Genomic DNA, 24,578 nt, shown 5'->3' with positions numbered 1-24,578 from the left:
AATAAAAGATTTCGAAAATGTATATATATATTTTAAATGTTGTCATCCCCAGGCCTTTGAACAGTAGTTTATGTTACATATACTATCATTTATTTTCACAGATATATTCAAATTTGTTTTGTTTGTTTTTAATTTCAGGAGAACTATGTGAGTGAAAAGCTGAATTGAAAAGTGAGCATGCATTATAGTGTTCGGCTGTCTTTAGATAAACTGTGTGTTAGTGTGCTCCTCATGTTAGGTTGCTATGTGCTGGGAAGAGCCGCTCAGCTGTTGAGATTAATTTCAAAAGATCTTTTTTGGTTGATGGGACAGTCTTTCTTTCACTCTGCCAGTCTCTGTCTCTATGATGTTGGTGTTTGCGTGAACACAAATGTAATTGAGGTTCAGTCCCCAGCTTAACTACCAATGTTTGGACAGAGTCATCTGCTCCTTACATGGTGATTAAGACACAACAAAGAGTAAAAGGACACATTAGACAGCATGTTTTCACATTTTAATACATTTCACATGTGGCTTATGGTAACAGAAATGATACAAACACATCTGCTTGCACTGTTGATTAATCTGGCAACCCAACACATATACTCATACACTCTCACATTCTGGAGCACATTTTTTATGAAAAGACCCCCTTTTTCTTCCACTAACTCATGAACTACTTTCTATCTCTGTATTATATCTATGTTTATTTCCTTCCTTTCTGTGTTCAGTCTTCTTGGACACGGGTCGCTCCCGCCTCCGATACTGGACCTTCCCTCTTGTTCTCGCTGGCCACCTCTGTGTAGGTCACATCTGCGCTAGATTTCCTGCCTTTGGGAGGAGTCACAGCAGACTCCCCCTCCGCTCCCTCTTGGCCCTCAGCGACTGTGCGTTCCTTCTTCAGTTTGATTCTGAACGATTCTTTATTAGGTGCTTTCTTAGCAATGTTTTCCTTCAGCCTCTCACTGCCCTGACGGATCTTGTCTCGCTGCTCAGGGGGCACGATCTTCTCACCCAAGGTGTTGATTTTGGTTCCGAGTGTTTGGCCTGTCTTACTAAGGCTCTCCTTGGTCTTGCTGAGGTTTTCCCGTGTCTTCTCACGGGTCTTGTTCATGTTCTCTTTGGAGAACGCTGCTTTGATGTTCTCGATGCCTTTTAACCCACTCTGTTTCAGACGGGCGCCCCGTGATGACTCTGCTTCTTCAACCACCATGTACTCATCATCAGATGATAGGTCAGCAGGGATTTCATACTCATCTGGCTCCACCTCCAAGTTAGCAAGCCCTGCCCCCTTGGGAGTCTTGGTGACAGCAACAGAGGGAACTTCAGTTTCACCCTGCAGTCAGAAAAGAGAGACCATTATTTAGCAGGAAAACACACACTGAGTTCACCTGCTCCTAGAAGGTCATGGAGAAGAACTCTGTGCTGTTTGTCTGTATATAAAACTGTATATAGTAACATTCATAAGGAAATTGCAGTTAACAGCTTTGCTGGAGACCTGGATTTTTTTATGCTTTCTTGCAACCCACCTCAAGAATCATGGAGCTGATTACCAAACATTAATTATCTTATCAACATATTTAGACTGAATTATTTATTTCTATTAAAATTAATATTTAGATTTTTACATCGACACATAAATAATCTCCTACATTTAAGCTGAGTTATGGTGAAAAATGTTGGTGCAGTTACAAAATACTTCTTAAGTATTTTTGAGATAATCCAAATACTTAGTTGTCTTCAACTGTTTTTGCCTAGTCCTAAACAACATTGTACATGTAACCACGTACAAACATTGTACAGTCTAAAGCCTGGTTACATGAGAGGACCCTTCCCTGGAGGGAATTCTTGTAGTCTGTAAGAATGGATATTTGTGTAGATGTATCTATAAACTCCCTATTCAAGGAATAGCCTTAAAGAGTCTATTCCGCTGTGTGTGCAGCTCTATATAAAGAAACCTGAGAATAACCACATAAAAACACACATGCTTATACTGACACACACACACACACTCTAACAGACCAATTTTTTATTTTATTATTCAAAACATTCTCTTGAAATATTAGGAGTCAAACAGAATAAATTGCCAGCATTTGTGCATTGCTACTTAGCAGAATTTAACTGAATCATCATTTGTGTCACTTCCAAACCATATAGTCAGGATTGGGGCACCAAATGTAAATTGGTGAAAAATGTAACAAAAATGCAATAGATCATTGACAAATCCACATTAGACAACTACTAATCAGAGATACTCAATATCATAGTCCTCTCAAAAATGAATCTTTACTCACCTTCATTTTACTCCAAATATCACAAATGAAGAAATTTTGAAGAATGTCCGTAAACAGAATTTTGGGTCCCATTGCCTTTAATAGCATTTTTTTTTCATACTATGGAAGTCAATGGAACATGAAACTGCTTGGTTACCAACATTCTACAAAATATCTTCTTTCGTGTTCCATGGATGAAAAACAACAACATGAAGGTCAGTAAATGATAACAGAATTTTCATTTTTAGGTGAACTATGCCTTTAAGGCCCATGGTCACTCTCTGTTTCTCTCTTTCTGGAAGTCTCTTCAATGGTTAAATCAAAAATATCTTTATGTCACTCATCAGCAATACTATCAGAATCAGAAATAGTTATCCAATCATCTCTAAAAAGGAAGTTCTCAAGTGTGCCCCCTATTGCTATGTGTGAGATTACAGTGCCAACTTGCTGTTAAATGGCAAAAGGATCGAGCCAAACCCTCAATCACCCATAACACACATGCAGCGGTTGTTACGTGTGATTGTGTTTACCTGATAGATAACAACCCTGAACTTGTTGCGGGTGAGCAGCTCATCTTGTGTAGTTTCCACTTTCTTCACACGCACATTCTGTTTCTCCACACGTGAGCGTACTTCTTTAACGTGTGCACTCACGCGGCGGGCTTTCTGCAGTAGTTTGTCAACGGTTGTGGCCGTGGCGCCATGGTCTTGAGCTAATTTGAGAAGCTCAGATTGGACAGAGCTCACCGAGCTTTCGAGCTGCTGCTGATGCTCCTCCATGCGCTGCTGGCTGGCCTGGACACCTTCAATGATCGTAGACACGCGTTCTAACAGAGAGAGAATCGACAAGGCCGAGACAGGCTGCCCGGATTCATCCTCGACCCCCGGCATTACATTTCCTCTCTTTTCCATTTCCAATTCTCCCTTTCACACTTCCCTGAAAGTAAAGCTACTGGGCCAGAAATTAATAAAGTGCCAGACGGAATCAAACACACAGTACAGAGAGAAAGTGACACTCCAAGAGAGAGACCCCAGTGGAATCTGACAAACTCCACCCTGTTCACACACACAGATAGAAATGCATGGATATAAATACAACTGTAAGAGGATACTAAGACATTTTTGGAAGCTGTATCACAGAAGCACTGGAAAGCCCCATTAATTCAAACATTACCATATTGTGTGCATGTGTTATCTAGGCTTTTGGATATGCATAATATTTGTTGCTCTCTCAGTTTTGAAATATCTAAAATGACAGTGACATTCAACAAACGCCAAATGTGTGTGTTTGTGTGATGAGGTGGACTTACTTGTATAAATCCACCCCCCTTTGGCATACTGTCAACTCAACGGAAGCCAACAGCTGTGGAACGCGCACACACACAGTGTAAATTGACTTTAGAGATGTTTGGTATTGGTGTTTTGACCTCTGACCTCACATTCAGGCAACCTGACATTTGAAAACTACATCTCCCAGCATGCACTTTGAGCCTCTGAAGAAAATAGACTGACTAGTACACTGACAAGTTCATTAAAAAGAAAAATACCCAGAAGATAAAGAAGCACTAAAACAAAGAAGTTTTCTTTTAAACTCACTTTATAAATGTTTACAGATTTGACATGCAAAATGATACAGACCTTCTCATAAAAGCAAATCATTTGATTTACAAACGGACTTTATAAGACAGATAAATGCACAGAATTACAGTTGTTTTATAGTTGTTTTACTAGGTTTTGGATTGTGCTGCTATAAAACCCCTTGTTTCTGAAATTAAAATAATGTTTTTACCAACTTAATCCACTTTCTTTTTCTAAACGGAAGTAAACTATTTTCTGTGAATGTGCATTTCTGCTGATATTTGCCACTATTTGTGAAAAACTAGAAGAATAACAAAATGCAATAACAGTTAAACTGTTAAAAAAATAAAAAAATGTGCTACAATCCAGAGTATTTACCATTACAATAATACATTAGAAATATGATAACAAATACTAGTTTGTAATATCAAGCAGCATAAATGGACTGTTTTTGCACAGCGTGTGTCACATTGTGTGTCACACAAAGTGTCACATTGCACATTCAAAGATGGCAAAAGGAGAAAAGTGAAGTGACTTGTGGCCAAGTATGTTGTTCCATACTCAGAATTTGTGCTCTGCATTTATCTCATCCAAGTGCACACACACAGCAGTGAGTAGTGAACAAACACACACAAACACACACACTCCTGGAGCAGTGGCCAGCCATTTTTGCAGCATTGGGGATTCGGTGCCTTGCTCAAGGGCACTTCAGTCGAGGTATTGAAGTTGAAAGAGAGCAACCTGTGGGTTACAATCCAACTCTCTAACCATTAGGCCATAGCTTCCCTGGGAATGTAGAGATTTTAAAGTAAAAACAGGGTGGAATAAGGCCACTGAAATTCTCATGTTAAAAGATAGATGTGCAGCTGTTTTTCTTGTTTGTGTTAAAGTAATCAGCAGCTATACAATCCTTCGTCCTTGTTTGCTTGTTAATAGCATGTATTTGGTGCATGCTTGTATACATGTGATTAGATTTTTTACCTTGTGATGCATATAATGATAGCGATGATGATGCTAATCTGTACAGCAGCGATGATCACAGCGTATTATAGCTGTATTTTAGCTGGTTGTCGTGATTTTACCGAGACATGTTAATGGATCAACATCCTTTGATGATCCTGGATCAACATTAAATGTCCAAAAATACAGAATTAACCTAATTCCCTTAACCTAACCCTACCCAAAAAGCTAATTTATTCTTAAAATCAATGGGAAATGATAGCTGACAGAAGCACCTAACCCATATTGTAAGCCTAAAACAGATATTTCCTGAAAAGTTGTATCTCTATTCTGATTGGTTGATCGGAATGTTGTTCCAGGACCAAGGATGTTGATCTAGGAACATGTTGTACTTGGTGAAATCACGCTCGCCTTATAGCTAGCTGTCTTTGTATTTTAGGAAGGGGGTCCCAAAGAGATCATATTTAGGATGGATTTGATCAGATATCAAAGAGAAAATGAAAAACACAAAAGAGCTTGTTATTTCTGTATTTCTTTATTTTATTTTACTTAAATATAAAGTTTGGTATTTACTGTGTACAGTGTAATATAAAATTAGTTAATCTTGCAAGAAAAAAACTACTTCCCATGATTCTGAAGTTTGCATTCAATGGACACTTGACTTTGCTACCTTGGTGATTTTTGTGCGTTAAAATTCATAATAGAAAACATTTTTAAATTTTGCATTTATCTCATGGGACCTTTAGAAAACCCCTGACAGAGCACATATGTTCATTTCCTTTTAATTCTAAAAATGCTTTAGTTATTTTTGGGTTAGACTGTATGTCATCATAAATAGCTAAATAAACACGAACCTATGTGTGGAAGATTTGTTGCTGGGCGTGTGTGTGTGTGTTCAGATTATGTTCAGCCACACCACACCATGGTCATTAATAGACTAACGTTACGTGTATAAACTTTAATCAGCATCTGGATAAATACAGACGAGCGAACAATGTTACAACTTGGCAGTTTAAACTAGCCAACTACACATCAAAACGAGTAAGGTCAAGATTTTCATAACAGTTCATTTGATTAACTCTGTCAACAACAAATTAAGCCTTCAACAAATATTTACCATGTTAAATACTGTTTTTGTAGGTTTGACTAGAGATGAATCTGACATATGCGTCATGTGACTACTTCTAAACCAATGATATCAGCTTCCGACACTTCTCTAAAATCACCAGACTGGTTCCCGGAGAGTCCGCTTTTTGATTCGTATAAAGAGGTCTGTAATTACATCGAATCGGTAAGTCTGTCTAACGTTTTCCCCCTTTACTACCAGTAGTTCGGGAATGGCAGGGACGTTCGTTATGTTTCCGGTTTTATGATGATGACGTTTCTTTGCACACGGTCTAGTAGAAGTGCACGTGGTGTTGTGTACAGAATCGCCGTCTAGAACGCGCTTACTTTCGAGCGCGGTGCGCGGGTGTACTCCCGGTAAGCAGTAAATGCTGTTGATGTATGATCAGACCCTCAGCGTCTAAACTTACAATAAGGACGGGAGAAATTAGGTGTGCAGGAAGATAGCACTAGAAGCTAGGCCTCGTGACGCCTTTTGTTCTATCTCATCAGTTCTGGTGCATCTGTTAAATTAGAAGAGATTTCATAGATCTCAGAAATAACGAAATCGACCTGCATCCCAGTAAGAAACGTCATTATTAAGGTAAAAATGTGTTGTAACAGTGTAAACAAGAGTCAGAGATGCGCTGCGTGAGATCGCCGTGATTTTGCCAAGTTCCTGGATCAACATCTTTTGATTATTCTGGATCAACATTGTTGTCCAAAAATATAGACTATAGCCCAATTTATATCCATAAACCTAACCCTACCCATAATTTATTCATAAAATCACTGGTAAATGATAACTGATGAACAAGAGTGTAGAAGCACCTAACCCTGATTGTAAGCCTAAAACAGATATTTCCTGAAAAATTATATCTCATTTCTGATTGGTTGATTGGAATGTTGTTCCAGGACCAACAAGAATGATGATCCAGGAACATGTTGTACTTGGTGAAATCATGATCACCGCTGCCAGAAACACCAGTGAAACAAGTGCAAGAAGACAAAATTCACCTGATTCTGATGTGTGCTACTTTTTCCTCTGTCAAAGATAAATAACACATTAATATAATGTCAACTGAAAACTTTTCAGAAGAATATGCTTTTTTATGATTTTGGTCTATTCCATCTAAGAGGTCAACTTGCTGTACATTATAAAAAACAGTAAGTCTCATATTTACTAATAATTGCGTGGATTATTCGTATTTATTCACATTTTTGTACGCAAGTGAATTTGTTATTAACCTTGTTCTGATGCCATGTTCCAGTGTTACTAGATTTGAAGTATTTTAGATAAGCGACGTGAAGTATTATAGATAAGTTTATACCCAAGGTTAGTTATTTGTATAAAACAGAACAAACTATATCTATGGGTCTTCTGAATTTTTTTTTACAGCCTTCCTTCCTGACATGTTTAAAAGGCCACCCAGAATTTTTTTGTATTTTTTTTAATTATTATTATTATTATTTTTTTTATGAATCTATTCCTTTTTAACACAAACTGTAGTGAGAAAATGTAAAATACATTTTTGTTTAGCTTTGGTTTTCATTCATTCTTCTTATTTCAGAATTGTAATGTGGACATTGTGGTGGTATTTACCGCATTGTGACAATGATAATATTTTTCTCTGTTTTAGGATGCCAGTATGATTGGCTGGTGGCCACCGCTCTTTCCAGTGATGTCACTGACATTGCTGTGGGCATGTTCACTGGGTGCAGGTTCAGATTGCAAGTCCATGGCCATTGAGACTGATGGTCAGATGGCAGAACGGGCACAACAGCGCCACCTAAAGGCTCTGTTTGCCAAGTACGGGCAAAATGGTAGTATCTCCTTAGAAGGCCTGTTCAACCTACTAAAGGGGGTGGGGCTGGACCGCATCCGAAAAGTGATGGTGCACCACCATGGCAATGGACATAATCATACACATGAGCATGATCACACGCATGTTCATGTTGACAAACTCACCACACGCACACATCCGGTCACCAGAAAGAAGGGGGATATTGACCATAATGTGGAAAAGAGTGACCCCATCCCAGAAGCGAAACCTGATGATCCCTCCTCCGGGAAGAAAAGCCAGTCGGATGCTCACCACAATCTCTACATGAAGATGAATCAGGACTTGACCACAACTTTGACTACGCCATCCTACATCACAAAATCACGGCGGACCAATCGTAGTGCTGACTCTGATTTAACGCAGGACCACGCCCCATTTAACTCCACCCAGAGAACTGTAACACAGTCTAACCACACCCACCAGACTGAGGACACACCTGTCCATACACACGATGACCATGATCTGCATGGACTAGACCATACAAGCCTAGCGGTACATTTACTTTAATTATTCATTTACATTTGATCTAATATTTAATTTTTTTTTTAACCTTTCCAAAGACTCTTGAAAATCCCTGACATACTCCGCTCACAAAAGTCCCGTCTTTTCTCTTTCAGTGTCAAAATGCATCCACAATCCTGCAGTCACATGGCATGACAAAGGAAATGGGTGTCTCGGTCAAGGACTTCAGTTACCTGTGCCCTGCCCTACTCCTGCAGATTGATTCCAATTCTTGCCTCCTGCACGCTGATGACCATCCAGGTGAGCTTTTGAGGATGTGATTTACATAAAGTTGTGTTTTTCTGTCACAATCGCAATAGTTGATCAGCAGAATCTGTATAACAATTAACCTTTTTTTTTCAGATCATTCCCATCATCACAACCACCACCACCATCATCACAATCATCATCATCATAATCACACTAATGGCAGAAGCCCAAGGAATGCTTCGATTTACATTGGTAAGTCCGAGTTACTTAGTATCTTTTAAGTCTAGATATAACAAGGCTAAGTTGCATATTCATTATATTTATGTTATGGTAATTGTCTTCCATTGACGCAAATTACATTTTAAATAAGGAAGATAGCCAGTTACCTGAGCAAGAAGGTTCAGCTAATGAAATCATAGCTTTACTTTTGGTTTAGATAAACACACAAACTTGGGGATGCACACTTATGGGCTGATAATTAAGCATCATTTTATGGTGATAACTGATAAATGGATAGTTTTCAAATTCTATATGATTTGACGAAATGCTTTAAAAATAAAACGCTAAAATCAAACAGTATGAATTATTGCAAATTAATTTAATAAATGTGTGTTTGTTTATGTTACAGCTTGGGTAGGAGGGTTTCTCTCCATTACTTTGATCAGTTTACTGGCATTAGTTGGTGTGGTTTTGATCCCACTCATGAACAGAGTCTGCTTCAACTTCCTGCTGAGCTTCCTGGTAGCCCTTGCAGTGGGAACTCTCAGCGGAGATGCTTTTCTCCACCTCATACCACATGTAAGTCACAAACTTGCATCCAAATTTAGTACGGTTGTTTTTAAAGGGTTAGTTCACCCAAATAGCAAAATTATGTCATTAATAACTTACCCTCATGTTGTTCCAAATCCGTAAGATAAATGGAGTTCTTATGGGTTTGGAACAACATGAGGGTGAGTCATAAATGACATAATTTTGCTATTTGGGTGAACTAACCCTTTAAGGCATGATCCTACAGAAATCTATAATATGCTAATTTGGTGCTCAATAAATATTTCCTAATACTATCAATGTCACATTTTGATTCATTTAATGTATACTTGCTGAATTAAAGTATTAATTTCTAGATTTTTTTTTTTTGTTGTTGTTTTTTGTTAACTGAGCCCAAAAATTTGAACCGTAGTGTCTACACGTTTTTCTGTATTCTGCAAGATTTCTAATTGACCTTTGATTGGCACCTGTCAGTCTCAGAGTCATCACCAGCATGGCCACTCCGAGCACCATCACCATGGTGAAGAGGTGGAAGAGGATTCCCTTCGGCCTGTGTGGACGGGGCTCACAGCTCTGAGTGGAGTCTACATCATGTTCCTCATCGAACACTTCCTGACCCTCGGCAAAATGTACAAAGACAAAAAACAGAAGGTCAGCAAAATGTGCAAACAGACAATATAAGTCTAAGATCTCATATTTTATAAGATTTCATATTATTGTCACATAATTGAGAAGAGTTTGAGTTAAGCAGTTTAAAGTTTTAGCACTGATCAACACAGCAATTCAGTTATTGGCTGGTCAGTAGATGCAGGTCTTAACAGCAAACACACTGTGCGATGATCATGCTGAATTTCTAAAACTGTTAAAAAATTAGCATAGGCTATCCTTGGAACACAAGACTGTGACAATGGCTGTCTTTGAACCTCTCTCGCTGTACATGCATAAGACCCATGATTAAGAGCCACAATTATAGAAATCACCATGATTTTTTCACAATGACAATCTTTCGTGTAGGACAGGTGGAAATCATGCAGTGTGTCCTGGGCTTTAAATCATATCATTAATTCCTAATTAAATCCCTGAAAGTTTCTTTAATTTCTGTAGTTTAATGTATTTTCTCTGTGTTTGTAGGTGCAGAAGAGGGTTGATCTGACCACAGAAGTTTTGGAATCTGAGAAACTTCCATCATTAGAAGATGATGATGTCAAAACAACCGACGGTAACTTTTTTTAAATTTTATATGCTTGCTAAAGTTTATGCAGTCAAAATGAAATTTTCGTACATGATTTAGATTTTTCTATAACATCAGCTGCTGAAACGAACGGTGGAAGCGCGTGTGGGCGGGGTGTTGCAGAGGAAGAGGAGGTGATGTTGGGGGCGGAGCTCTACAGTGACATAGATTGCGAAAACAAATGCCACTCCCACTTCCATGACACTGTTGGCCAGTCAGATGAGCAGCATCATCATCACCATGACTATCACCACATACTGCATCACCACCACTCCCAGAACCACCACCCGCACACACACACGCACCGACACACACACTCCTACTCGCTCCAGCACTTCCAGCAGGCTGGCGTGGCCACACTCGCCTGGATGGTCATCATGGGAGACGGACTTCACAACTTCAGTGACGGACTTGCCATAGGTAAATTTTACACACACGTAAAACAAATAACACCTTAGATTTGCAGTAAAATTTTATGCATACAGTGTACACTAAATAGGTTTAGAACAAAATTTTGGAGCACTTTTGAAACATGTTTTTGCCTGTATTTACAAATCACATAAAGTTTTATATATATTATACACACACACACACACACACACACTTTTAAGATAATAAATCTTTTTTATATATAATATACTTGGAACATATATATCTTAATTGGTTCTTAAAGGATTTGGCAATTTGATATACGTAGTTTGTTGTTTTTGGTATTATTTATATATATATATATATATATGTTTATACATGTATGTGTGTGTGTGTGTGTATGTATATATATATATATATATATATATATATATATATATATATATATATATATATATATATGTGTGTATGTGTGTATATATATGTATATATGTGTGTATATATATATATATATATATATATATATATATATGTGTGTATATGTGTGTATATATATATATATATATATATATATATATATATATATATATATATATATATATATACCGTATTTTCCAGACTCTAAGTCGCACTTCTTTTTATAGTTTGGCTGGTCCTGCGACTTATAGTCAGGTGCTACTTATTTATCAAAATTAATTTGACATGAACCTAGAGAAATGAACCAAGTGAAAACATTACCGTCTCTAGCCGCGAGAGGGCGTTCTGTGCTGTTCAGTGCTCCTGTAGTCTATCACTGAGCAGCATAGAGCGCCCTCTGGCGGCTGTAGACGGTAATGTTTTCTCTTGGTTCTAAATAAATGCGACTTTTTTTTAACTCAGGTGCGACTTATAGTCCGAAAAATACGATATATATATTTATAATATAATTATAATTGATATGTACGTTTGAAATTGAATACAATTTTTACCACGAAAAAGTGCACACAAAGGCTTTTGCATACTCTGCTTTAGAAAAGCATTACAGATTATTTGCGATTTTGGATTTCAGGGGCGGCTTTCACAGAAGGTTTGTCCAGTGGTCTTAGTACCTCAGTTGCGGTGTTCTGCCATGAGCTTCCTCATGAGCTTGGTAAGACATTGTCTGTCATCATCAGTGTGTGGAATTGACAAAAGAATCACAACTCACCTGCCTTATCCTCCTCTTTTACGCAGGTGATTTTGCGGTCTTACTGAAGGCCGGTATGTCAGTACGACAGGCCATCCTGTATAATCTGCTCTCAGCCTTGATGGGATATTTAGGCATGATCACAGGCATTCTGATTGGTCATTATGCTGAAAATGTTGCCACATGGATCTTTGCTCTCACGGCTGGTTTATTCATGTATGTCGCTCTTGTGGACATGGTGAGTAGCACAGAACAAAATAAATTCTGTGAATGAGATCTTTCTACTACTTTGTCTTCAGCAGGGTTATTATTGTTAACTAAACATTTTGTTCATTGAAACTAAATGGAATTTAATTGAATGAAAAACTAAAATTAAACTGAAATAATTTTGTTAAAAAAATGAAATAAAGCATAGTAAACAAAAAACTAACAAAATTAATTAATTCAAATGAAACCTTAAGATATAAAACACAAATTCAACTTGTTCTAAAAAAAAACAATTCTAAAAAACGTCCTTATACAGTTCTATTATGATCTTTGTGTGTATTTTAAGGGAAAATAGTGTTGTAATGTGAATACATTTTTTTTTTTATTGAAACGTGTACATTGTGGTCCTCTGTGTTTATCTAGATGAGACTGTGGTATCTAAAATATGTCTTTTTGTGTGTGTGTGTGTTTTGAAGGTCCCCGAGATGTTACACAATGATGCAAACGAAGCAGGCTTCAGTCACTATGGCTTCTTCCTCCTACAGAATGCTGGGATACTCCTGGGCTTTGCCATCATGCTTATCATTGCTGTTTTTGAGCACAGGATACAACTTGACATTGGCTTCTGACCCGAGGACATTTTTCCATCACTCCTAAAAAATATCACTCCTCAAAAACATGTACTAATGTTGCTTTTTGACCCTAAATTCTGCTTAACCTGGTGTCCACCTGTTGAAATGCTTGAGATCTTGTTTAATATGCGCTTAAATATGCATGAATAATTGTCATCTTATTTGTAACTTGAAGTAAAAAACTATTTATGGGTGTTGACTGTTACAATTTCGGTATAAAAGCGAAACTTGAGAATGTGAAGGTGTTTTATTAGTTTTTATTTGTTTGTTACACAGTGTTGTACAGTAGCTAGTGAAACAGGTTACATTTGTTAATTTTTGCACCCTCTGTCCCACTAACATTCCAGTAAAGAACTGAGTGTCCCATCATGTCTTTGTCTGATTTCTATCTAAACTGTATTTGAACTTGCCAATGATCATATCAGCAGAGTATCTTGTGTAATAGTATTGAAGCAAATGGATAATCATTGGCAGATTTGATAACTCAAAAATATATCAAGATCAGTGCTCCTCAAATTTGGCTCGCAAGATCCACTTTCCTGCTGAGTTTAGCTCCAAACCTAATCAAACAAATCTACCTGGTTTTTTTCATAATGATCCTGAAGACATTGATTAGCAAACCCAAGTGTGTTTGATTAGGGTTAGAGCTAAACTCTGCAGGAGCCAGATTTGAGGATCACTGGTCTAGATGATGAGCTGCAGTGCATGAAATCCATTTGTGTTGCATGTGCAGTCTTTGCCACTTTATGAGTTTATAATTGTTATTTACAACCAATGACTAGATAAAACTGAATTATTAAAACTTAAGATGTTTGAAAAGTTGCCATTATGTAACGGTTATGTAATCAAACTGCAGTTTATAGCTGTGAAAAAATGAAAGAAAAACACCCAAGCAAAAAACAGACAGTCTCTAATCACTCAGTTCATTCCTCCCTCTTCATGTTGTCCCCTGGTTTTTTGGTTCTGTATTTGAAAGTGATTTGATTAACAGGGGGCATGACGCCCAGACCAGCACGGCTTTTGTCTAGCATCGCCTCCTGCTGGTTCTCCGACAACTGCATTTCACACATGAGCAGAGTCACACACACAAACTGCTTCAGCTCATTCATTGCGAAAAAACGCCCTGGACACTGTGTGGCTCCGGAGCCGAAAGGCATAAGATAGTACCGGACCTTCTGACCACATTTATAAAAATCTGTTTTTTCTTTCCCATCCTCCACAAAACGGTCAAATCGGAAGCGCTACAGGAAATCAAAGACAAAAGACATCTCAATAAATGCGTTTTCTAATAATAATAATAAAAAAAATGTATGTTCCATTTTAAATTAACTAGGTGGATCTAGGGCAGTGATTCTCAAGTTTTTTGACTGCAAGTCTGTTGCAATATTCATAGACTGTGACTTCTTGTCATTTATGATTTATTGGATCAGTAATAAATTGTAATTTATTCCTGTGATGACAATGCAGAATTTTCAGCAGTCATTGCTCCAGTCTTCCATGATCCTTCAGGAATCATTACAATATGCTGATTTGGTTCTCGGTCATTAATAATAATTCCTATTATTAGTATATTTTTGTTGCTCAGTATTTTTGTGGAAGTCCTAAAATAAATTTTGCCCAGCATTCTCCCATGAAAGGAAAATTCTTAAGAACAAAATTTATTTAAAAACACAAATGTTGTAACATAAGTCTTAACTTTTGATAGATTTAATACCATACATCCTGCTGACTAAAACTATATGTTCTTTCTTTTAAATCATACTTGCCCTAAACTTTTAAAGTGGTAATTTATTGCAGAAAAATTGTCTTCAGCATTGACAATAATTGCTGAAGCCCCCGGTTGAGAAACACTGATCTAGGCAGCTATAAATGCGTGTTACCTGAGGCTGATCATATATTTCAGGATCAAGGTGTGTGCTTTCTGGGTAAAGAGCAACAATGTCATCTTTTCTCAGGTTGATTGAATGCTGGTCACCCAGGCGCAAACAGAAATCTTCCTGAACCACACGGATGTTCATTGATACAGAGGAGAGACGCAAACTCTCATTTATTGAACTTTCTGGGGAGAGAAAAACACAGTCTGAATCATTGTAAACGGACATAGTCACTCTGAAGCTATAAGCACTATTTAGACAATAATTGATATGTTTGATGGGTTACTATGTAAGAATATGCATGTTACCCAGGTTAACCATCTGTTCTAGCTGTTGTCGTGTAATTGTGATGTCCTCTTCAAAGATCAACTTCATGTTCTTCTCTCCAACCACACTGATAATCTCTGCTCTCACTGCCTCAAGGGCTTCTGGGCAGGAGATGAGGTGGTAAAGACACCAGAAGGCTGCTGGGATGGTGTTTCCTACTGCTGCCCACATCATGGCAAAATGATGTGCTATGGACAAAGAAAGAAAAAAAGAAAGCTATATGTATGTGTGTGTGTAAACCACTGGGCATTGGTCCAAACCAATATGGCACAGTCATGATGAGCCTTCACTGCTCATCTGCTCATACACATCCTTCTTCCACATTTCATCAGACAGAAAATGATGACAGAAAGCCCTTTAAGATGAATCAGTTTAGTCAGGAGTCATTTTGGCAAACCCGTAGGGCAGGAATTTAATGAATGGGGAACAGGCATGTATTCGCAAGTCTTTCCACTTGAAAGGGGAAGCACCAAAAATTCTAAAACAGTTTGTCAAAATTATGATTCAGTAAAGCGTTTCAAATCAAAGCATTAATATCTTACATTAACTGCTGCCCTGGCAGCTACATGGAATATATATAAACACACACACACACACACACACACATCACTAATATAAATATATATAAAAAAACACTAATATAAATACTACTAAAATACTAAAATAATTTAAAGCATTTATTATTGTTTTCTAACTCTGCCAAAATTCACTTATAAATTTTCACTTTCATTCATGAAGTAGACGAGAAAAAAAGTGTCTCCTGGTGCAAAACAAATACTTGTCAAATAGTTTGTTCCCTCCATTGCTACGGTTAGCACCAACAATCACGGATGAATTTCTCCAATGATTAATTATACTCACGTTTATTATTCCTGAAACAGTATAAAAAGGACGGTTTGGTCCGCTTTACATATTTCTTCAAACGGTAAATGAAGAAAAAAAAACAAGCAAAGGGCACTTTCCTTTTAGCGTAACTGACCGAACATCTTACTCGTATGGAAACTCCTGATATAATCCATAACTAACTATACAATAAATATCTTATTTAAATCGTGTATGCTTTATTTTTGTCTTGTAATAATAGTAAGATCTGTGAGTATGTAGGTAGAAATACGCAAAATTGCAAAAACAAAAATGAGATCAGAGCGGATTCTGACTAACCTAAAGTAAACACCTATGACTGGCCATTGCTTTCATGTCTGTGTGAATGCTTCTTTTGTGAGAATTCTGGTACATTTAATTAGTATTTAAATAATTTATTTTGGTGCACAAAATCAGAAGACCAGGGTTCTTCATGTCATGATGGCAAAATTAATATACTTCTGCATATGGGACATTTACCATTAGAAACACACTCAACAATAATTTCAGATTTTATTTTGTGTGCGTTAGTGTGTTTATGTGGGGGAGTCACCTGCTTTATCTCTGTCCTGAAGCGTGTCATACTGCTGGAACAGCTCCATTCGTTTCTGTATGAACTTGCATGGAGCCCTCCATTCTTCCATTCTTTGAGGGTAGAAAAATCTTATTAGCTTCTCACGAATCTCTTTGGTTTTTCCCAGCAATGCGATGGGCACACGGGCCATTAGTAAAGGGAAAATGCCATCAAACTTCTCAAAGTCCTCTCGCAGCTGATCCAAACAAAGTTTTTCTGAATGTCCATACAGAGTGTTAAATGTGGTCCGAAACATTACACATTTACAAAACTCATATAGTTCTGCCTCTTGCCAATCTCCATCAGACCCAGACTCTTCACTGGACAGAAAACGGCATCGCAGGACCTGCTGCAATTTTGTCATCATGCTGGACGTGAGCAGGTCGAGGTCAGGCCCCTTCAGCAGACTGTAACTCCGCTGGATGTGGTCACTCATTCCAGGAAAGAGGCCACTCTGTACTGGTGTGTAATTGAATGACCTGGATGCTGCACTGTCTGAAAACCTGTGGAAATCCAACTGTTTCCCGTGTTTGATCACAGACGAGTACAGAAAAGGATTCATTATGAATGTAATGTACTTTCCTAAAGAAATACACAAACAGGTATATGTAAGCCAATAATGCATTTTTTTGTATAATTTTTGCATGAGTTTAGTTTTTTTTTTTTTACTGACATCACTATAATTCCTAATCTCATCCACAACGTGTAACTTGCCTTTGCCAAATGGTGCTACTGAAAGAAATTTCTCAAGTGGATAAAATAAAATAAAACTTAAAGAAGGGTCAGTAAGTTAGTCAACAACCACCTAGCAATTACCCACATCCTTATTTTAACATGCAAACAAAGTGGTTTTGAATCAATAAGATCTGTGCTTCAAAATAGCAATATCTGATTCGTAAATAAATAATTATTTTGAGTTGAATCTTTTCAATAAATAATTTAAAACAGTTCACAATGCAATCTAATTCAGATACGATGCTTTTGGAACGATCAATTAGAATTATATAGCAACTACCTAGAAAAGTACAAAATAATAATAATATTAATAGTTAAAATGTCCGTGTTATCTGTCAACTTTTCAAAATTGCTATTCTCACAGTATCCTTTTTAGGATCTTTTTAATGACCATAACTATGTGAGCATGTATTGCAAAATTACATTGCGTCTGAGAGGAGGAGCAAAAGGAAACCTGTGTGCACAAAATATAGCAAAATATGGCAATGTTCATTTTGTTAGGAGTCAGAAGACATTCTCATTTGGAAAAATGATGTATACAAATAAATATTGCTAAGTAAATGAATGTGCATTTTTCATGTACCTGCTATAAGTACAGTAAAAACATCTCCATGCTCCTGCTGTAGTTGTGAAAGAAACTGCTGAGAGTTTTTTCTGAATTCTAGAGCTTTCCCCAGAAATGGAATCCAGCCTTTAATCAGAGGGGGCTCACCATCCTTCCTGTAAAATGCACACACAATTATTATTATTATTTTTTTACATGCTCATTTCAACAATGTCTGAGAGACTGCCATTCTATGGCATTATAAAATACTCAAACCCCAACCATATAGGTCACCTGCTCTCTTAATAATGTTGTCTGTGGTAAAGCAGTGATATAAGTGTGCTAAACAATTCTTTGTTGCATTTACATTTATTCATTTAGCAGACGCTTTTATCCAAAGCGACTTACAAATGAGGACAGTGGAAGCAATCAAAAACAACAAAAAGGACAATGATATATAAGTCCTAGAACAAGTCTCAGTTAGTTTAACAGTACATGTAGCAAGGGCTTTTAAATAATATAATAAATAAAAAGAAACAGAATAGAAAAAGAATAGAGCAAGCTGGTGTTAGAGGTCATACACACACACACACACACACACACACAATTGTATAATAAATGAAAAGAAAATAGAATTCAAAAAGATTAGAAGGGTAGTTAGATTTTTTTTTAAAAGAATAGAAATAGAATAGTGACTGCTAAAGTTAGAAAGTCAAATAAACATTTCAGTTTGTTTTAAATGCCAATACTATTTTAAATGACAAAGCCAAGACTCATTTACTGAGAATGTGATTACTTCTGTGATCTACTGCTAATGTACATCTTCCATGGCCTATTTTCCGAGGCTAACCAGAAAAGAATGGGATGGCTCTTTGGAAATTAGCTCTTTAAACCTCCTTTTGATATTGCAGCTTGATAAAGAAAACACACTGCAGCACATATAGTGAATGAACAATAAAACAATGCAGCCCATATAGTGGGGTAAACCTCTAACTCCCTGACAAAGCCTCAGCACAGAAGCATGAAAAAATAAAACGTATAAAATAAACCCTCTGACCATCTGTGAAAGTGAAAGTATGTGACCCATACTCAGAATTTGTGCTCTGCATTTAACCCATCCGAAATGCACACACACAGAGCAGTGAACACACACACACACACTGTGAACACACACCCGGAGCAGTGGGCAGCCATTTATGCTGCGGCGCCCGGGGAGCAGTTGGGGGTTCGATGTCTTGCTCAAGGGCACCTAAGTCATGGTATTGAAGGTGGAGAGAGAACTGTACATGCACTCCCCCCACCCACAATTCCGTCCGGCCCGAGACTAGAACCCACAACCCTTCGATTGGGAGTCCAACCCTCTAACCATTAGGCCACGACTTCCCAAGTAGCCTACATGAACAATGAACATTGATACACTAAGCAAACATGTAGTGTGCTTCAGATATGATCTAACTCGTTTAAACATGCAAACAAAGCGGTTTTGAATCAATAGGATCTGTGCACCACAAAAATGTCCGATTTGTGAAAGAATCGTTCTTTTCAAATGAATCTTTTCATTTAATCATTTTAACCAGTTCACATGCAGGTATAGCTATACGCATGGTCTCTAGTACGATCAACTTCAGATACGATGCTTTTGGGAAACGAGTAACGAGTAATAATATATTATTTATTACTTCATATTTATATGTTACATGACTGTAACAAATGGAAATGGAACCAATTAAATTATAAACATCTTTATAAATAACATATAATAAAACAATACCTCTACATATGGCTTGACTCACTGGAACTTTTTAGAGAACAACGAGGCGGCGCGTAACCGAGTCACTGAATCGGTTCGAACAGTTCGAAAGAAATTCTTGTCGAGCTACCTACCCATCACTGGAAGCCTTCCAGTGAAAGGTTCAGTTTCTGAGGTGAATTGAGAGTAAACAAGCTCTCAGTCCTGCAATAAAGTGGGAATTATTCATATGAACCTAGCAGACACTTCATTGCCAACGCGGCTTTGAATGACGATTATAACGTTTACACTCTTAAAATAAGGTTCTAAAAGACGAGGGGGTCAGTAATGCCATAGAACAGTAGGCTAATCCTCAAATTTGGCTCGCGAGATCCACTTTCCTACAGAGTTAGAGATCCACTCCAGTCCTAATAAAAAAAAAATCTACCTGTGTTTTTCAAGGTGAGTTTGGTTAGGGTTAGAACTAAACTCTGCAGGAAAGTGGATCTCGCGAACCAGATCCAAAAATTGTTAGTAAACAGTTTATGAAAGAACCTTGTTACAGCGTGAATGACATTTTAATAATCTAGAGAACCTTTCCTTTGTGGAAAGGAAAGGTTCAGTAGAAGTAAAAAGTTGTTAATGGAACCATCAATGCTTATAAATAATATTATTAGACACATAAGGACATTTAAACAAAGATTTATTTAAACAAAGTATTAATTCGTATTACAATGAAGAAACATCGGCTACATCATGACAACAAGCTGCAAAAGCGGTCAGAAAACTCACCGCTTGCGACTGCAGAACATGCAGAACAGCAGCATGGAGATAAAGCCCAGAAAGATCGTCAATAAACACTCCATTATTAGAGAGCCTCTGAGTGAAAAAAGAAAGGAAAAAAAAACCTAGAAGACTGCTCCGAAAAAAGGCTCCACGATGTAGGCTACTGCACGCGAAAGTTACTTTAAAATGTAAAAATTTATTAAAATCACCGCACTAATTAAAAATTAGAATCCAATGCGAGATGAGGGAATAATACAAGAACGAATGCGAGTGTCCAAGAAGATATCCAGAAAGTCCCACCCAATAGAGATCGCTCAATGATAATTAAACATTGCTCAACATACTGGTATTACTTAACTACTTGGCCCACTCAAGCTTTTGTAACATACACGCACAGCAGAGGAGTATGGGAGACCTAACCAGAGCCACCAGTGTTTATTGCCAGATATGCACGCAGCAGCATGTTGAAGACACGCCTCTTCTTGACGAATAGTTAGATAGATATAGTGATTCAAATATATAAAAAATACCTACATAATAATCAATATATATATTTTTTATTGTTTTATATATGTTTACAAATTATTTTTTACATTTACATAATGAAATCGTTAGAAGTCATCTTTTGGTCTCAATGTTTGCTGAGGCACAGGGGAAATTCTGCTAGTGCCTAATTGGAAACAGAAGGATTCTCTTTGTACAAGATATCTTTCTTTCTTCCCACAGTCTGTTACTCAGTGTGTATGTGAGTGTATGTATGCCAGCAGTGCTCCACACATAAAGGTCCCTCTTTTGGGCTGTTCTGTGGTACATTTTCAGTGCTGCCAGTAAAGAAACACCAAATTAGCCTTCGCTTAACTCAGAAGACTGTGTTTGGCAGCTGTGGCCTAATGGTTAGAGAGTTGGACTTGTAACCTGAAGGTTTCAGGTTTGAGTCTTGGTGCTGGCAGGAGTTGTAGGTGGGAGGGAGTGAATGAACAGTGCTCTCTTCCACCCTCAATACCCATGGCTGAAGTGCCCTTGGGCAAGGCACTGAACCTCCAGTTGCTCCCTGGGTGCTGGATATATCTGCCCACTGCTCTGTGTGTGTGTTCACTTCTCACTACTGTGTGTGTGCACTTGGATGGGTTAAATGCAGAGCACCAATTCTGAATGGGTTACCATACTTGGCAAATTTCATGACTTTCACTTTAATGGGGAATACAAATTTAAGACAGACTTGGACTAGTGGGAGTGTTAGGGAAGTCAATGGCAACGTCAAATGCTCAATTATCCACTGCATGATTCATCGTATATAGGATGATATATAAATCTTTAATTTGACATCTTAAAAAATCACACACTTTAAAAAATATATATTTCCAAGGTGCAAATAAAATAAAGATAATAAATAAATAAAAAATAAAAAAATAAAATAAAAAAATAAAGAAATAAATAAAAATCTAATTTCAGTCTCTCTACATCATAATTTAATGTTTAATTTAATGTGATCAATAATCAATCAGATTATTTTGGACAGAGAAAGAGCACAATCTGAATGCAGCATATTTATGTATACAAAAAGCAATTAATGGTGATTAGCAGTCATCTGTGTTTTAAGTACAAAATACATTTGTTTCTTCTTAAAATGCATGTTCATGATTTCAGGAAATTAAGCCCTTGTGTCTTTTTGTCTGTCATAAACAGGATATATTTGGCAATATTTAACAAGATAAATTAAAGAAATTAAGATATTAACATTAAAAAATAATGTAAACAACATAACATGATCAGCCTTACACAATAACAGGAGAAATACATGGCATGTATTATTTTAAGTTATTCATATTTTCTTCCCCAATCTCCCACTACAACCATTATATTAATCTGAAACTCAAACCCTGTGATATGGGATTATTATTTGGAAGAGTCTCGATACCATTTACGTTAAGGATCAAACAGTCTCACACCTATTCCTGAATATATACAGAATCCAGCACAGAGAGGCTGAGTGAATGTGGTCTGGACTCTGTGAATGAGGGTCATTGTGTCAGAGACGCTGTGGAAGAAGAGAGCAAATACACTTCTATTCTAGAGGGCCAGGGAACTACAGGGAGTGCAGTCATCTTATTACATTACTGTGCCAGAACTTGCATTTGTCAATAAAGCACATTGAAGACAAGGAATGATTATTAGCTTCAATTCTACTTGCAGCACAACCTCCCTTCCTTCCAGTGCTCTTATATGACACTGATATACTCAACCATCCATATCTACTCCATTCAACCTCTCAGTAACAGCATCCACACCCACTCTCTCTACACAACACCCGAAGGTAAGCATCAAATCTTTCTGGATGATCAGGATAGGGCTGGTTTAGTTTCTATGAACAGTCCGTTCCCTTCAGACAGATAAAGGTGTTTTTATGTGTGTGTTCGGGTCCAGTGGAAATCGCTGGAAATCTGATGGGGAAAGAATATAAAATCAATAATCCGAATCATCTGAATTTTAATTAATACTACAACATGCTAGCTGAAACTCATATTTTCATGTTGTTTTAAGCTGTAGGAATCAGAGAGAGAAGTTCTAGTGCGACTTTCAACAGTCAGTCACTATCAAAACCTAGATCTAAATCTAGATTTGGATACTTATTTGATTCATCAGTGTACATGTGTTCTTCACAGTGTTTAAATGTACAGCTTGTTTCTGTGCGTGTCTATGTGTGTGTATATGTGTGTGTGTCACATTGTCTTACATTGTAGGAACTCCTTCCTGCTCTCATATTCGTGAGTGGTAATGATCTGGATGTATCTCACTAAAGAAACCAACAGACATCCTTGGTGAAAACATTTAAACAATTCCATGTTAATTTTCTCCCTATCTACAGAAATGCTCTAGGTTCTCTCTTAGATCAGACACAGATTTTCCAATATCATCAAAAGAGAGATGAGAACAGACAGTGATGCTGGGTAAGTCTGTAGATGAAGGAGGAACAGAGGGAAATTTGTCTTCTTGAGTTTCTTCAGCCAGCATGGTGTTTTTACCTAAAACAGGTCTTGGGGTGAAGGTCTGTCTGCACTGAGGGCAGCTGTAGACTCCCTTCTGATCCCAATAGTCTGTAATACAGCTCATACAGTAACTGTGTCCACAGGGAATGGCCACTGGATCCTTCAGTAGATCCAGACAGATCGGACAGCTGAACTCACCCTTAGTCAAAGAAACACTGGATTCTTACATTTTACAGTCTGTAGACACAAATAAACAGATACATTGAACTGTTACACTCCCTGTTTTTGTGTTAAGAGAGACATTCGTATGTGTGTAAGTGAGACACCTGTAGGCTATTAGGTGTAAACTGTTCACAATACAAAGGTCTACAAGTTCAGCAACTGTGAAAAATATAAGGCAATATTGAACGTCCAGATGGCGCTCTAACACTTTTTCATATCAGTGTACAGTCATGGGCAAAAGTATTGGCAGTGACAAATTTTGTGTTTTGCAAAGTTTGCTGCTTTTGTATTTGTAGATAAATTATCCACATAATTCTATTTTGTATACTGAAAAACAATGATAAGGATATCATATGTTTTAAATGCTTTTATTGGCAAAAATGTAGTTGAAATACAGTGTTGACCCTTGTTCTTCATAACCTCTGCAATTCGCTCTGGCACGTTGGATTCAAATCTGGGTCAAATCCTGACTGATGGTGATGCATTCTTGCCTTATTAGTTTTTAGAGTTGATCTCAATTTGTGAGCTTCTGCTTGTCTACTCGCCTTTTGAGGACTAACCACTGGTGCAAAGTAATTTTTGCCGATGAAGCTCCCTTCTGACTGTTTGCAACATCTGGAAAATCGATTGTTTGGAGCAGAAACGGTGACGCTACGATGAGATAAACCAACAGTGAGCATCCTGAGACCATCCATGTGTGGGGTTTAATTCAACTAAAGGAGTGGGCTCTCTCATAATTCTGCCCAAAAACACTGGTACAGTGGTACAGCACCTGGCCGCATGTTGAACTGACAACAGCCGGCTCCTTAACACCAGTAAGACAAAGGAGCTCATTGTGAACTTCAGGAAGAAGAAAGGAAGCATGCATGACCCCATCCACATTAATGGGATGCTTGTAAAACGTGTCTCCAGTTTCAAGCTCCTCCACCTGGTCCAGCCTGGTCAAGAAGGCTCATTTCTCTCATGAGAAGAGAAGGCTCATCTTTTCTTATAGGACACTGAAGAAGCATACACATATTCTTGACCAGTTGTATCACAGTCTGTTATGGGAACTGCTCAGATGCTGACCGCGAAGCACTGCAGAGGGTGGTGAAAACTGCCCAACATATCACAGGGACA

General features: G+C 37.6%; 3 protein-coding genes across 9 annotated transcripts; 1 reads left to right on the top strand and 2 right to left on the bottom strand.

Annotated features, from left to right (window-relative positions):
• Positions 1 to 474: 474 nt before the first annotated feature.
• Positions 475 to 3,283, bottom strand: LOC113120642 (caveolae-associated protein 4a-like). Its single transcript, XM_026290599.1, has 2 exons — positions 2,783 to 3,283; positions 475 to 1,315 (listed from the first exon to the last, which is right to left on the bottom strand). The coding sequence occupies exons 1-2, from the start codon at positions 3,161 to 3,163 to the stop codon at positions 707 to 709; spliced, it is 990 nt and encodes a 329-aa protein (XP_026146384.1). The 5' UTR covers positions 3,164 to 3,283; the 3' UTR covers positions 475 to 706.
• A 2,255-nt stretch (positions 3,284 to 5,538) lies between these two features.
• On the top strand, positions 5,539 to 13,188 carry LOC113120604 (zinc transporter ZIP6-like). Of its 7 annotated transcripts, XM_026290521.1 has the most exons (12): positions 5,540 to 5,830; positions 5,930 to 6,080; positions 7,534 to 8,229; positions 8,355 to 8,499; positions 8,602 to 8,700; positions 9,077 to 9,246; positions 9,691 to 9,867; positions 10,348 to 10,435; positions 10,508 to 10,867; positions 11,865 to 11,945; positions 12,029 to 12,219; positions 12,665 to 12,817. In XM_026290521.1, exons 2-12 carry the CDS (start codon positions 5,955 to 5,957, stop codon positions 12,815 to 12,817), a joined length of 2,286 nt encoding a protein of 761 aa, XP_026146306.1. In that variant the 5' UTR covers positions 5,540 to 5,830; positions 5,930 to 5,954. The 7 variants fall into 7 exon arrangements, with proteins under 7 accessions (XP_026146333.1, XP_026146306.1, XP_026146314.1 ...); XM_026290548.1 differs by having other exon boundaries at positions 5,539 to 6,059; XM_026290529.1 differs by having other exon boundaries at positions 5,542 to 6,080; positions 12,665 to 13,188.
• On the bottom strand, positions 13,063 to 20,657 carry LOC113120636 (25-hydroxycholesterol 7-alpha-hydroxylase-like). Its single transcript, XM_026290587.1, has 6 exons — positions 20,257 to 20,657; positions 17,775 to 17,911; positions 16,436 to 17,038; positions 15,003 to 15,209; positions 14,701 to 14,879; positions 13,063 to 14,061 (listed from the first exon to the last, which is right to left on the bottom strand). The coding sequence occupies exons 1-6, from the start codon at positions 20,328 to 20,330 to the stop codon at positions 13,744 to 13,746; spliced, it is 1,518 nt and encodes a 505-aa protein (XP_026146372.1). The 5' UTR covers positions 20,331 to 20,657; the 3' UTR covers positions 13,063 to 13,743.
• Between the last annotated feature and the right edge of the window lie 3,921 nt (positions 20,658 to 24,578).

The sequence above is a fragment of the Carassius auratus genome, chromosome 2 (assembly GCF_003368295.1).
Source record: "Carassius auratus strain Wakin chromosome 2, ASM336829v1, whole genome shotgun sequence".
NCBI lineage: Eukaryota > Metazoa > Chordata > Actinopteri > Cypriniformes > Cyprinidae > Carassius > Carassius auratus.
Note: the sequence above shows the minus strand (reverse complement) of the source record. Positions and strands in the feature narration are given on the sequence as shown.

Bases quoted from the DNA above. Each gene is read 5' to 3' on its own strand.
- LOC113120642 (XM_026290599.1), bottom strand. From the start codon at position 3,163: ATGGAAAAGAGAGGAAATGTAATGCCGGGGGTCGAGGATGAATCCGGG. The intron at 1,316-2,782 runs GTAAACACAATC...TTCTGACTGCAG, and splicing joins TCAGGGTTGTTATCTATCAG to GGTGAAACTGAAGTTCCCTC.
- LOC113120604 (XM_026290529.1), top strand. From the start codon at position 5,955: ATGCGTCATGTGACTACTTCTAAACCAATGATATCAGCTTCCGACACT. The intron at 6,081-7,533 runs GTAAGTCTGTCT...TCTCTGTTTTAG, and splicing joins TCTGTAATTACATCGAATCG to GATGCCAGTATGATTGGCTG. The intron at 10,868-11,864 runs GTAAATTTTACA...TTTGGATTTCAG, and splicing joins CAGTGACGGACTTGCCATAG to GGGCGGCTTTCACAGAAGGT.
- LOC113120636 (XM_026290587.1), bottom strand. From the start codon at position 20,330: ATGGAGTGTTTATTGACGATCTTTCTGGGCTTTATCTCCATGCTGCTG. The intron at 15,210-16,435 runs GTGACTCCCCCA...CTTTGTCCATAG, and splicing joins TCAGGACAGAGATAAAGCAG to CACATCATTTTGCCATGATG. The intron at 14,062-14,700 runs GTAACACGCATT...GATTTCCTGTAG, and splicing joins AAATATATGATCAGCCTCAG to CGCTTCCGATTTGACCGTTT.